Raw genomic sequence first — 15,077 nt, 5'->3', positions numbered from 1 at the left:
TCCCAGGGTCCTGGCACCCACACAACTGCCAGAAATGGAGACTTATCAAGCTAATGTCATCTACAATGAGCCTTCCGGAGCTCATCAAGAGTATGCTGTTCATGTAAAAGAAAAGACAAAATAGAAAATTAAATTACTTTAGCTTCACAATATATGTAATAAAGAAGGAACAGAGGGGGCACTCTATCAGGGAATGCCTAAATGATGGCCTTACCTCCACCAACTCACAGCATCAGCCAATTTCAGATAATCTCATCTGTCTCCATTTGCTTGTATGTAATGTTTGGGATGGCAACATTTTCTCCTTTCCATTTCTATCTGCCTGCTGGGAATGCTTTGAGGATTTATTGTCTAGTGTGCCCATAAAATGTTTAGGCAGCTTCAGGAAACACCAGACAGATAAAAAGATAGAGAGTTTTGAACAACAGAATGTGGCAGTATGTTAATTTGGCAGGTTCACAACTTCAACCACAACATATTTTATTGAATGAAAATACATCCACAGTAATTCTCCAGAGCACGTGATGAGACACTATCTCATTTCAGATGGGCTTCAGAAGATCTCACAGAGATGGAGACTTGTTTTAACAGGCCACAAACAAATGCAATCTCTCTGGTATTACTAAAACAACAGTTTCTTTTTAAAAGCTCTGGAATTTGGGAGTGTCTAGGTGGCTCAGTTCATTAAGCGGCTGCCTTCAGCTGAGGTCATGATCCCTGAGTGCTGGGACTGAGCCCAGGATCCTGAGATTGAGTCCCGCATCAGGCTCCTTGCTCATCGGGGAGTCTGCTTCTCCCTCTCACTCTGCATCTGCCTCTCCCTCCACTCATGCTCCCTCTCTCTCAGATAAATAAATAAATAAATAAATAAATAAATAAATAAATAAATAAAATCTTTAAAAAAATAAAAGCTCTGGAATTTGGCAAGAATATGGAGCAACAATGAAAAGCAAAGCCTTTGTGGGAAGGTTCCTGATAATCGAAATCTGATGAGAAATCAATCCAGAAAAAAGACAAGTGGGATTTTCTACAGTCAAAGTGAGAAAAGGCTTACACGTGGGTCTCTTTATCTACCCTATGGCACACACAGGAAAGGCTTTGCTCTGTAGAGGGTATTGTCAGGTCTTCATTCTGCACCAGCGAATGTATCTGTGCCATGGTAAGGAGCCCAGACACTCGAGTTTGGTAGAACTGGCTGTGTTCCCAGCGATATGACCCTGGGGAATGACCTCCCTTCCTTCTCCTTGGTTGCTCCATTTGAAAATGGTACTACAAAGAGCACCCAGCCCATAGGACTAAAGGAGACAAGGTCTAAAAGGCGCTTCACAACAGCCTGACCCAGAAGGTAGCCAAGAGTTAGTAGCTGGTGTGGTTATCTAAAACCATTGTTATTATTTGTAGTTTTTAAAGGAAATGTGTATTATAACCCTGTAGTGTTAGAAAGGGAAAGACAAAAATATAGTGCTCTGAAATTTAAAGCTTTAGGAGATTCAAGGAATAGAAATCAGATAAAGTATACGAAGGTAATCTGTGCCATGGTTGGGGCATACTTCTTCACATTAAAAAAACCTGATTTTTAGAAAATCAGATTGTGTGTAAGGGAAGAGCATTTCTTTAATCAAAGTAACATTGGATGAAGAAGAGCACCAGAAAAAAATAAATCATTTCCTTCTTTGTTAAGCGAGCATAAGGCATGCCAGACAAATAGTGTCCCATGGGAGGAGCTGACAGGAGAAATATCTCTTCTGGAGAAAAGCAGGGCATTTCCCAGAGGAGGAGAGGAAGAAGCAGGGCTTGGAATACACAAGCATTCATCAGAGCCTTTATACCCCAAAAAAGAGAGGCAGAGAAGATGATTCTTTAAAGAAACACATCTACAGAGGTACAAGCTTAGACACCAAGGACCTCCAGGTGGTATGAACTTAAAAAACAAAACAAAACAAAACAAAACAAACAAACCAAAAAAAAACCTGAGTCCTGAAAGCAAGATTTGGAGATTACTAGTTTGAATACTGTAGGATCTTTTTTTTTTTTTTTTTTTTTAAGATTTTCTTTATTTACTCATGGGGACACACAGAGAGAGGCAGAGACATAGGCAGAGGGAGAAGCAGGCTCCCTATGGGGAGCCTGATGTGGGACTTGATCCCAGAACCCCAGAACCATGACCTGAGTCAAAGACAGATGCTCAACTCCTGAGCCGCTCAAGTGCCCCTGAACACTGTAGATCTAAAAGCAAAATAGTAAATTTTGTGATTACTGAAGTATCAAAAATTCTCAATAAAAGCCATTGGTGAATGCTTTAAGGGGAAGCACCTGAACTAAGTCGAATTTTAGCATCCCAGTGAGGTAGCAGCAGGTAGATAGACACGTTGCCCCATCGTTTATTCCATTACCTTCTACCTCTTTCCAGGAAGTATCAGCCAAGGGAGAAACATTCCTTATCTCCTTTCCTCTTGGGAAACCTTATGTTAGACTCACTTTCCAAATCTTACCACCATAATGGATCAAGTAGAAGCAAGACAAAGAAACAAAGGCAAGCTTAAAAATGAAAACATAAGACTATCAATTTTAGCTTAAGCGGTTCACAAAAGCAAAGACAGGGAGTGCTTAGCTTTTCCCAAGTCACAGGACAAGAATAGAAGAGAATATTGCATGCTAGGGGCATTCCTGAAGTACAGAATCTTAGCATGCGGTATAAGCACATGCTTTAAAATCAAACCATTTCCAGGGTGAAACCATACAAAAAAGAAATGTTTAAATGGATAGTAACTATAATAATAACTACTTTTTAAAAAGGGTCTACCGGAGTGCCTGACTGCTCGGTCTGTAGAGCATGTGAGTCCTGATTTTGGGATCACAAGTTCGAGTCCCATGGTGGGTGTAGATATTACTTAAAAAAAAATCGTGGGGCATCTGGATGGCTCAATCGGTTGGGTGACCAACTCTTGATTTCAGCTTGGGTCATGATCTCAAGGTCATGAGATGCAGCCCTACTTCCCCTCCATGCTGGCCATGTTGCCTCCTTAGCATTCTCTCTCTTCTCTCCCTCTGTCCCTCCTCCTGCCCCCCCCAACCTCTCCTCCCCCCACCAGCCTCCCCTTCCCCTGCTGGTATGTGCATGAGCACTCTCTCTAAAAAAAAAAAATAATAAACAAAAATAAATAAATAAAATATTTTAAAAAGGGGTTTACCATGTACCCCGATGCTTTAATGTGGGGTCTATTTCATCACCACAGCAAACCTTGGAGTTCTGATCATTCCCACCTTAACAGGAGAGAAGAGTAGGGGATTTGCCCACAGTCTTACAGCTGGGAGGGTAGAATGGGTGCTGATTTGAATATGGGGCTACCCGACTCTAAAGCCCACACTGCTGGCTACACACAATGTCACATTCCTTCGAGATATAGGAGATACCCTGTTGATGCTCTAGTTATCACAAGTACGCTGAGAGCTAGTCAGCACAGCAACGCCAGGCCACGTGCTCACTGAGCTAGCTGTGGAAGACTCCAAAGATGACACGTCACACAGTCCTAGGGAGAGCCTTGACAGGTCACACATTCTGGAGCAGCAATAACCAGGGTAGAAAATAATTCATAAGACAGGGGAAGCAGTTATCCATTTTCACTAGTGAGTTTATCACACGTAAAAAAGCAAGGGGGTGCGCAGGAACGTGTTTTGGATTTACCCTCCAAAGTTAATTAATAATTAGTGAATAGATAGTAGTACTGGAAAAAGGAGGGCAGGTAGAAGGGACAAAGCTTCAGCCCACACTTAGGGATAGAAGGCATGGAGCATGAGTCACCCGGCAGCATTTATCTGTCAGCTCAAGGAGAAAAGAACTGGCTTGGCCTGATGGGCACCATAAAAGGCGAGGCAGAAGGAGGAAGAGGATGCATGAAAGATACCCTTTTAAGAGGAACACAAATCCCGTGAGAGCGGCGTGAAAAATCATCCTGGTCTTGTACTACCAAGACCTGGAAAAAGAAAAGGCCCTTGTGGTTGTGAACATAAATAGAAATGTACAAAAACAAAGCCTCGTAAAGTTTCTAAAACAGACCCGTTTGGGCAAAATATTCACAATTCAAGGAGGAAACGAAGCAGAGTGATCAAAAGAAAACTATGCAGTTTAAACATGCAAGTTCCAGTGACTATGACACTGTGAAGAACCAGGACGTAAAGAAGTGGCAGTTTAGAACAACTCAGCTAAACACAAAGTAACTTTGCAGGACAGCTGGGAACATTCCCTTCCACTCTTGCTGGGTATTCTCGCAGATGTGTACGAGGCACGCCATCTGCTGGCAAGATTGGGTACTGCTAATTTGGAAAGAATTAGAGGAGGGGCCACACTCTGGCAGAGGATGGTTTACCCTCTTTTTTGCAGCAACAGGGCTGGACACCGAGTTCTCATAACATTATTAGGTTTCAACGGATGCAGAAAATATCAGATCTTGGACCTCTGATTTGCTTATTTCCTGTCTTACTGTGCAAGCAGAATACCTACTTCTGGGCAGGAAGAAATTCTAGACTGGCAGGCCCTCTCAGAGATTACTCTCTTCCTCCTCTCATTACATAAATGGAATCATTACCTATGAATTCCCTTGGGTGTGGCTTCGTGCACTATGCCTCAGGTTTGTGAGAGTCATCCACGATGATTAGCCAAGGAATAGTCTGATCATTTTCTTTGTAAGAACAGATCACAATTTCATGTATTCTGCTTCTGATGAACAGTTGGGTGGTTTCTGATTCTTGGCTATTACAAATAGTAGCCTGGACATTCTTGGCTGTGTCTTTTGTGAACGCATGTGTGCATTTCTCTTAAATTTGGGAGTGATACTGCTCTGTTATGACAAACATTCAAGTTTTGATGAAAAGCCAGTTTTCTAAAGTAGTTATGCCAAATATATTCCAAACCACAACACATGAGAAAGCATATAAGAGTATGGCATCCTGACCAACACTTGATATTATCAGTCTTTTAAAAAAAATTAGCCATTCTAGTAGAGATGTAATAGTAGCTCATAATTTTAACTTTCTTTTCCCTGATGACTGATGAGACGGAAACTTTAATATGTTTATTAGCTATGTGGCATCTTTTTTGGGGGTGGTGGTGGTGAGTGCAGTCTCTTTCCCACTTTTCTATTCAGTTGTCTTTGTTTTACTGATAAAAAGGAGTTCTTTACAGATTCTAGATATGAGCCCTTTGCCAGTTATGTGTATCACAAATATCTTCTACCTCTCTGTGGTATGAAACACATGGTAATTTAAATTCAGGAGAGCAGGTGAGAGATACAAAGTCAAGAGAATGACGTCAGAACTCTAGGACCCAGGGGTGAATGTGTCAGCACCACATATTTAGTGAATGGTGTCACTAATGTGTGTGACTTGGTTGTAGCTGCTGTGATGAGCATGGTCCTCTTTTGCTTCTGGACAATGGCCATGGAGAAGCCATGGACACAGCATCACAGAGAAGTACCATCTTCCTGAAGACAGATTCTTCTGGCAGATAATCTCTGGCCATCATGTATTCGAAATGCCCTAAACCAGAAACTTACTGTGCAGATGACAACTTGATCCGTGCTTGAATTTCTATCCACTCCTCCTTTATAATCCTTCCACACTGCAGCAGCTCCTTTGCAAGTCTCTCTGCCTTTGACAAATTCTCTGAAGCTTCCTTAAATCTGGACTGTGTTTAGGAAACTTCACACATGGTTCTAGACTCTGGGACCCCAGTTCCTAGACATCTTTGGCTCTTAAGGTTCCTATCCCCATTCCTAAGCCATCTGTCACCTTTTGATTTGGTCTTGATAATGAAATATAAGCATTATGGATGGCATTTCTACATGTAAAGATGAGTAACAAAAGGATACTTCTGGAGGGAGAGTAAGGCTCTCCCCATGGTATGGAATAGCTCAATCGAACACTTAAAAACATCTGTATTGTCGTTATAGGGAGGCATGAGGGAGTTGGTAAGGATTTCTTTGGCTTTTTCTGCATGTTGTTTCGCTTGCAAGGACAGTCCTGTGGACAAAGAAAAAGAGGTTTCAGTTTCTCTTTCATGTCAGCAGGACAAGAATATAGTTATCTGTGGCTAGGAAATCCAATGAAGTCTCCTTCATGTATTGGCAAATAACACACAGAGAAGTATCAGGGTAGCATGAAATATTGTCTGGACTATAAAAAACAAAGAAGTAGTTTACATCTAGTACTCAAGTTTTTCCCCAAATGGTCTTTCTAGAAATAAACAGAATGAGTGGGAATTGAACAACTTTGAAACCTCCCCAATATAAGATATAAAATATGTTCTAAATAATTATAAGAAAAAAATGGAATGCAAGGACTATAGCATTCTGGGCAGGAAATAGGATATTCGTGAATTTTAATTCTGGCTTTGTGACAACAATCTTACTGAAATACTAAAAATTCTGAATCTTCTGCTTATCTATCCATAATCATAACTTCAGAGACTTATTTTAATGTAATACAAATACAATGATATCTACAAAAACTTACAAATGCGATTCCAATGACAGAATGAGCTGACATGCTCCAATCTCTTATTCCCACAAGGTTATTGACTAATACGAATCAAAATGGAACAAAAATGAGAAAAATAATCCCTAACAAGAACTAATTCCCCAGTGCATTCTTGGGTTCTTCCATGGGCTTATTAATTTGTGGGAAGGATAACAGTGGGGGTCACAGTTAGGTTTCAGGGCTTTTCACTTCCCCATACTCCATCCTCTTCCCCGACACCGATGTCCTCTCTTCCACCCACATCCATACAATTCTAGTCTTATGTTTTTCCATTATATGAAATTTTATCTCAAGTCTCTAAAAAAAGCTTCCAAAATACGAAACCAATTCTGTTCCTGCATCTATAAAACAGAAGAATTTATTTTCTGATGGGGAAAATCCAGGGTATGTTCTTCATGTGGGAACTCTTAGAAAATTTTGTCTAATTTTTTTGTTTAATTTTTAATTTAAATTCAACTTAGTTAACATATACTGTATGATTAGTTTCAGAGGTAGAATGTAGTGATTCATCAGTTGCGTACAATACCCAGTACTCATTACTTCAGAGAATTTCGTCTAATTTTTTCAAAGCACACATTTAATCAACCTACCAGAAATTTCTTAGTGCCAATTACACATGAGCTATTACAAAAGATAATGGTGCACTGTATTATCAACTTTGGTACATCCCCTCAAGGAACTCAGTCTATCGGAGGTAGCATGGGTTGAGGATCAAGTGCACTGGCTCTGATATCAAACTTCCCAGAATGAGTTCCCTGAACCACTACTTACTCTGAAACATTGGCTTCAGCTTCTTCAACTATAAACAAGGATGATAATATTACCCTCCTTGTAGGATTATGATGAAGAATGAATGAGAAAATGCATGGGAGACAGCACGGTACCTGACATTCAGTAAGGCTTCTATAAAGAGTAGATGTTTCTTTTACTTTAAATTGAGAAATAAAGACTATCATGCAGAAAGGTAGCAGGCTGTGGAATAAAAGCATCCTTTGAAATCCCAGATGCCAGGCCACTGGAGCTGGCATCCAAAATCCTAGGTCTGAGTCTCAAATCATCTACTTCTATATATATATATTACTGAAGCAAGCTGTTTCAATTCACTCATTCATTCTGAATCTAAAAGTAAAAATATAGGAAGGGGATGTTCCTTCTAGGGGAAGGGGAAGTTCAAAACTAGATGATCTCCAGGGTCCCCTCTGGCTCCAACAGTCTTTGATCTAATAGGTGGGATCAGTCGATAATCAGATTTAGCCATATTTATTAAGAGGCAATTCTGTGCTAAGCATGGTGGTGTTTTCCACTTTCTGTAATTTTATGTATTCTCTGGACCAGTCCTGGGAGGTTAGGTACCACCATCAACCTTATCATTGCTTTTCAGTTGAAGAAAGGAGTACAGAGATGTACTCTTGTACACCTAGTCCTGGGATGCCCATCAGAAAAGAGAAGACATGATATCCTGTTGTTTTTGCCTTCCCTGCATCCATCCCCTTCCTCTGTTTTCTTTTGGGGACACCTGCCCCCCCCCTCCACACACACACAATCTACGTGAGTTAGCCAAAGTCAGCCTGTCTCTTAGGATCTAGTGGAGCCAAAAGGCAGATCTAGCCAATCAGACTATTCCTTGCCTTTGACATATCATCCAGGTCAGCCCAATTAGAATCCCCAAATCCTGAGATTTGGGTGGAAAATGTTCTTTCTTTCCTGGGAATGCTGATGAAGGAAGTTTAAAGCTTCTTTCTGCAAGCCTTACTGCTGCCATGTAGGCAAAGCCTGGGTAAGAATGAAGTCCACAGACAGAAACAGAGCCCAGTGGTGGGAGAAGAGAGAAACACAAAACTGATAACATTGTTTGAATACCTGGATCTGGCTAAGTCTACAAGCAAGTTTTACCCTTGGCTTTTCAAGCTATATGAACCAATACATTACCTTCTGTTCACTGCCAACTTGATTTAGTCTCTTATTTATGTATTTTTTTGGGAGTGAGGGGTGGGGTCACTTACAGCCAAGAGATTCTCCCTCAAAACAAATGTGAATGGATCCTACTTCAGGTCCCTACTCCATACCTTGGGCCCCTTCTACAATGCTTTCAAAGCTAACACATTCTCTCCTAAGAACCCTACTTTTAAGATCATAAAAAGGGTCTGCCAAAGCCATCCAAAGGGCTAAAATCGTCCTTCTCTTTTTTACATGTCAAATGAAAAATCTTATGGACTTTCTGAAAGGAGATGGCTCTTCAATGTGTGGACATGAGAATATTCAAGAAAACTTAATCCTTCTAGTTAAATTTGACTTCTAGAGTCAAATTTGCATGAAAGTGCAGAAACCAATGGACTGATCTTCCCCATCCAAGATGAACTCACCTTTCAGCTGGAGGTAGCCTTGAGCCAGATTAATATGTGCCTCTGCTAGTTTCCAATGGGAGTCACCATAGCAAATTCTCGTCAGCGCAATGCAGCGCACAAGCTCATGGACAGCCTCTTTATACTGTGACGGAGAGAAAATGGGCTTTACCAGGTAGACAACTGAAAACAGAGTTGAAAAGCACAAAGTCCACTGTACTTTTATCCAGCGTGTATTTCCTGAGTGCCTACTATGTGCTGGACATGGTTGTAAGCATTTGGGATAATATTTGAGAACAAAATGGATAAAGATCTCTGTGAGGCAGTTGGCTGATTATCTGGGGTGAGAGAGACAATAAATGGCAGAAACAAGTAAAATTTATAGTATACTTATGTTTATAAAACATTTAAATTTGTAGTACATTATGAAAAATATTATAAATAAAGAAGACATGGAAAAAGCAGAGCAGACTTATAACCACTCCCTAGTTTTTCCAGCTGCTCAGCTATGAATGGCTACCACACATTTAGGCACCAGTGGGCAAGTTGGTAGTGGGTTTTCAAATAACACTTGCTAGTTCTCAATTCATATACCTTTCTTAGCAGCCTAGGATATCAGTACAGCAATGAGGTTGGCAGGACTGACAAAGAGATTTCATTAGAGGAATCAGAAGTCCATTTATACTCAATGTCAGGACAAAGAGAACAGGGACCTGACATTTCCAGCTCCAGGTCAGCTCAGAGCAGCAATACACTCAAAGCAAGGCTGGTAGCTTAAAATATAGCTCCAGAATTCTTTGATTCTTTCTGTCCAGTGGTAGGGGTCTATGTCTCCTTTTTTTTTGAATCTGGGCTTTGTGACTGGCTGATGGAATATGGGAGATATGATGCGGTGCCAGTTTTGGGTCCCCTAGGTCTTAAGGAACTAGAGGCTTCCACTTTCTGTTTCCATTTACAACCCATTATGGGCTGAATTGTGTGCCTACCACCTCCCAAATTCAAATGTTGGAGGCCCAAGTACTTCAGAATGTGATAGTATATGCAGAGAAGGTCTTTAAAGACATAAGTTGAGATGAGGCTATTAGGGTATGGCCCTAATCCAGTATAACTGATGTCCTTATAAGAAGAGGAAGAGAGGGGTGCCTGGGTAGCTGTCGGTTAAGCTTCTGCCCTCAGCTCAGGTCATGACTCCAAGGTCCTGGTATCAAGCCCCACATTGGACACCCTGCTCAGGTTAGGGAGTCTGCTTCTCCCTATCCCTCTGCCTGCTGCTCTGCCTACTTGTGCTCTCTCTCTGTGTCAAATAAATAAATACATGAAATCTTAACAAAAAAAAAGAAAAGAAAAAAGAGGAAGAGACACCAGGGAGGGGCACGTGCAAAAAAAGAATTTGTTGGGACAGCGAGGGAACATCCTCTGATAGTTAAGCCTCCAAGTGACATCAACTCTGCCAACACTTTGATCTTGAACTTGTAGCCACTAGAACTCTGAGAAAATAAACTTCTGCTGGTGAAGCCACCCAGTCTGGGATATTTTGTTATCACAGTCCTAGCAAACTAGTAACCTAACCACCATGCCATGAGGAAACCTAAGTGGTCCCATGGAGAAGCCCATTCAGAAAGGCACCAATAGCCTGATATCAGTCAACCATAGGAGTGCGCCATCTTGGCATTTATGGAGCAGAGCATGGATCTGTCAGATGTTTTTTTCTGCCAAAGACATTATTGAGATAATTTGAGAAATATAGATAAGGCTTGTAGATTAGATGATAATATTATACTAATATTAGTTTCCTAACTTAAACCACTGTACTGTGGTTACCTAGAGTTTCCTCTAAGATATTCAGGGGTAAAGGATCATAATATCTGGAATTTACTCTCATAGTTCAGAAAAATAATGATATGCACACAGAGAAGTAAAGCAATAAAGCAAACATTAACAATTGGTGAATCTAAAAAAACAAACAAAAAAACAATTGGTGAATCTTGTAGACTTTTCTGTAAGTCTGAAATATTTTAAAATAAAAAAGTAGAAAAGAATGGATATTTTAAAAAACCAGTTACATCATGTTAATACTTTCTTGAAAATACTTTTAAGGTCTCCAGGGCACTTAGCTAGAGACCTGCAAGGTTCTAAGTGAACTCCTTGTCTCTCCTGACATTTCATGTCAGACCACGGCTTCCTCTTTCACTTCAAACATGTCATATTCATGCCCTCCTCATAGATTTTACATGTGCTATTCCCTCTCCATAGAACCTTTCCTTTAGCTTCTCCATGCTGGCTCCTTCACTTCTTAAGGTCTCAGCTCATATGCTGCCTCTTTACAGACAGGCCCACTCTTTCCCTAATAGCACTTGACACAACCTTGGGCTTGCTAGTTTATTTATAATGCCGATTACCCCTCAGCTCCACAAGGCCTTCAACCTGTCTATGTTGTTCACCACTGTAACCAGGGGTCCCTCATCTGAACTCCAGAACACAGAAAATAATTTAGTACCATTCTAGATCCATAGAAGAGAAGTTACTTCTTTATGGACGTTAAATGCCTTGAGGCATTCAGGTTTAATTCTCTTGCAGACCTGTGGTTGAGAGAGGCTGCCAGCCTACCTAGCACAGACCCTGACATATAGTGGGTACTGAATAAATATCTGTTGCATAATGAAAAAGCACACATTTAGAACCAAATTCATGTCTCCTCTCCATAATCCTGTTCTTCCTCCTGTATTCATTACAGTGGCAAAGGAACTGGCAAGCTTCCAGTCACCCAAGCTGGCTGAGACCTAAGTCACGGATTGCATACACCCACTCTGATTGGCTCTTGCCACTACAACCCTTATGTCCCCTCAGTTACCAGGTCCCACTGATTCACATTTCCAAATTCCTGTCTGATCTTAGCATCTCTATTGCCTCTGCTGTAGTTCAGGCTGTTATAATTCCTGGCTGAGATTATTTTTTTAAGATTTATTTATTTGAGAGAGAAAGAGAGAGAGAGAGAGAGAGAGAGAGAGAGAGATGGGGGGGGGGCAGTGAGAGAGGGAGAGAGAATCTCCAGCAGACTTCCCACCGAGCAAGAAGCCTGATGAGGGACTTGATCCCAGGACCTGAGCCAAAATCAAGAGTTGGATTCTCAACCAACTGAGCCACCTAGGTGTCCCCCTTGCTGGGATTATTTTAAATATCCTCTGAACTGGGGCGCCTTCTCCAGTTTTGCTCCTTCCTCACCCATCCTCCACTCAGCTATGTGAGTAAACATTCCAGAAACTCAAACCTGCTCATGTCACTCCTACTTGTCATCCTATGATAGTTTCCAACACTTTTAGGAGAAAATCTAAACTTTTTCTCTGGGCATTAAATACCCTCTGGGCCCTAGCTCCTTCTATAATCAATCTCATTTCCTGTCCTGTCATTAAAGCCTGTATTCCATGGAAACAACTCGAGAGTCCAAGGATGGATGAATGAATAAAGAAAACATTGAATGACATTGAATATATGATGGAATATTATTCAACCATGTATCAGAAGGAAATCACAGATACTGTATGATCTTACTTATGTGTTGAATCTTAAATAACAAGAACAAAAAAACCTCACAGATGCAGAGAACAGACTCGTGGTTGCCAGGGGTAGGGGGTGGGTAAAATGGATGAAGGTGGTCAAAAGGTACAAACTTCCAGTTATGAAATAACTAAATCCTGGTGATGTAACATACAGCATCTGTGACTATAGTTAATAATACTCTATTCTCTATCTGCCCAGAACACCATTGTCCTCTCCCTTACCCGGCCAACTCGTAAGCACTGTTATCAGTGCTGTCCAAGTAACCCCCATCCCAAGAAGCACTTTGGTTGCTCTCCATTCACTATCTCCATGCCCACTGCTTACCCTCATGCCATGTTGTGAACTGGTTTCATCTGAACTTGTGTCCATCACAGAACTTATCACATTGACTGCCATTGTCTGCCTCCTGCCTAGCATCCCAACCAAACCATGAGTCCATCTGAGGCAGAAGCTGTAGCTTTCCCATATGTGCCCCCAGCACCTGCATAGCACCTGGCACATAGTAGGTATACAGTAGCTATCTGTGAAAAAAAAATGGATGGACAGTAGGGCCTAACATAAGTGGTGGTAGAGAAACGCATATTAAATGAACAAGTGAATGAGTAAAACTTCTTTTTTGATTTATTTATTTTATTTTTTTGAATGAGTAAAACTTTGAGGAGAGAATGGGACAGATGTATGTGGAAAGCAAGAAGATCAAGAATGTAAGAATTGTAAGCTGTAGAAGTTTCATCACTTTGTGTTATATTCCAGTGCCTAGACCAGGCACTAGGGGGAGCTCAATAAATAGGTCTATACTGATGGAAAAAGACTGATAAGGTCAAACCTACAACCAGTTGGTCTAGTATACACTTGCCAGAGTCAGGGTAACCGTGTTTGTTCCTTTGTGCGGTCATTCAGCAGGTATGATGTTGACTGTGCCAAGTGCTGTGCCTGGAGCCCTGATGGCCTACACCCACTCATTCTGTGATAAAGGTACTCTATATACTCTCTTGTACCAAACTTCTTAGGTTAGAAATGTAACCTAAATTCTCACTAGTTACCAGAGCACAGGTATAGAAAATGAAGGGTTCTTACTTTGTGACTGCTAGAATAGGACTTCGCTTTCTCTTCACAGAGGTGGAGTTTCTCTCGAGGAGGCTGGAAGAGTGCTGTCTGAGGCAGTTTGTTTTGGATATTCTTTCTAGGTGTTACGCTGACAGCAGCAACAATTTCATCTAGGTGATTGGATATGTGGGTTTCCTTTGATTCTTGCATATTTTTATAGACATTGTCCTCTAATTTTTAAATAAGAAAATAAAGGTGTTAAATGATAATTTCCATAGTTACTTACACAAATACACATTTTTCCTAGAAATTGATGCTAAATCTAGGAAAATTTTAATGCTCTACCCAAGACTTCTTTGAAATTAGCAGTATTCCATCAAAAAAGATCCTGATAACTGGTACTAACTTCTTTGTAAAACTTTCAGGCTGGTTTCCACTTTTAACTAAATCAAACAGTGCTCGTTCATTCAAATATACATATTCATATATATATTTTACATATGTATATACAGGAGAAATCAGGCAAGCCCAAACAATTCTCAAAGAACCCAGTGTAGATCACCTGAACCCCAATTGACCTTGAAGCAGTAAAAAAATGACGTATTAAACTTTCACTTCTGGTCAAGATGGGGCAATGGGACTAGATTTATTCTCTTTCCTGAAATAACCAACCAACCAACCAACACACAAAAACAAACCAAAAAACCTCCACATAGACAAAAAAGCTATGGAAACATGGTTTTCAAGAGATAAGATATAAGGGCAGCCCAGGTGGCTCAGTGGTTTAGTGCGCCTTCAGCCCAGGGCATAATCCTGGAGACCCAGGATCGAGTCCCATGTTGGGCTCCCTGCATGGAGCCTGCTTGTGTCTCTGCCTCTGTGTGTGTGTGTGTGTCTCTCATGAATAAATAAATAAAAATCTTTTTTTTTTTTAAAGAAACAGGATATCAACCTGATCAATGGAAAAAAGAAATAAAGTGAGATCCATGATTTCCCCAATGTATTGCTTTGAGGTATTCAGGACATGCAGGGAGCAGAAACACAGAAGTAGCCTGGTAGACTCTGCGTTGAGGAACTAGAGCTGAGGATCTGGGGAGAACAAGATAGCTAGAATTCATTGGATAGATTACTGGAGAGGATATAGATGCAGAGATAGAGGATTCTTGAAATTAGCAGAGGGACCATTACAAATAAGGAGAGAGAATACTGATCAGCATGTGAATAAGAAAAATACTTGAGTCTGGGGAAAGATTCATTTAATAATATTAAAAAAGGAACAGTGCCTGGCATTCACATAGGGTTAGCAATGCCTGTTCCCACCAACCAGACTGGAAAACTCCTAATACCTGATGTATTGGGTAAAGCACTCAGAAGGGTTTTGTTTCACTAGTGTGAAATTACCCTTACCCTACGTTACCTGAGCACTGCTTAGACTCACCCAACAAAGCATAAAAATAAGACCTAAAAGAATTAGCCTATTTCTAAAACTTAACTGCCCCAGAAGACAAACTCAATGATGTATAGGAATACAAAAATAGCTAGCACACAACAAGGTAAAATTCACAAAGTCTGACATCCAATCAAAGATTACTAGGC

General features: G+C 40.7%; 1 protein-coding gene across 4 annotated transcripts in view; it reads right to left on the bottom strand.

The window, feature by feature from the left end:
- The window catches only part of TTC23 (tetratricopeptide repeat domain 23), a 96,547-nt gene that overhangs the window by 62,813 nt on the left and 18,657 nt on the right, over positions 1-15,077 (bottom strand). For all 4 annotated transcript variants that reach the window (XM_026001648.2, XM_026001643.2, XM_026001652.2 and 1 more), the window contains exons 2-5: positions 13,512-13,711; positions 8,898-9,021; positions 5,868-6,018; positions 5,553-5,678 (exon numbers count right to left, since the gene is read on the bottom strand). In XM_026001648.2, coding sequence (XP_025857433.2) covers positions 5,553-5,678; positions 5,868-6,018; positions 8,898-9,021; positions 13,512-13,691 — 581 coding nt within the window. In that variant the 5' untranslated portion in view covers positions 13,692-13,711. The remainder of the gene's footprint in view (positions 1-5,552; positions 5,679-5,867; positions 6,019-8,897; positions 9,022-13,511; positions 13,712-15,077) is intronic.

The sequence above is a fragment of the Vulpes vulpes genome, chromosome 14 (genome assembly GCF_048418805.1).
Source record: "Vulpes vulpes isolate BD-2025 chromosome 14, VulVul3, whole genome shotgun sequence".
NCBI classification, from domain to species: domain Eukaryota; kingdom Metazoa; phylum Chordata; class Mammalia; order Carnivora; family Canidae; genus Vulpes; species Vulpes vulpes.
Note: the sequence above shows the minus strand (reverse complement) of the source record. Positions and strands in the feature narration are given on the sequence as shown.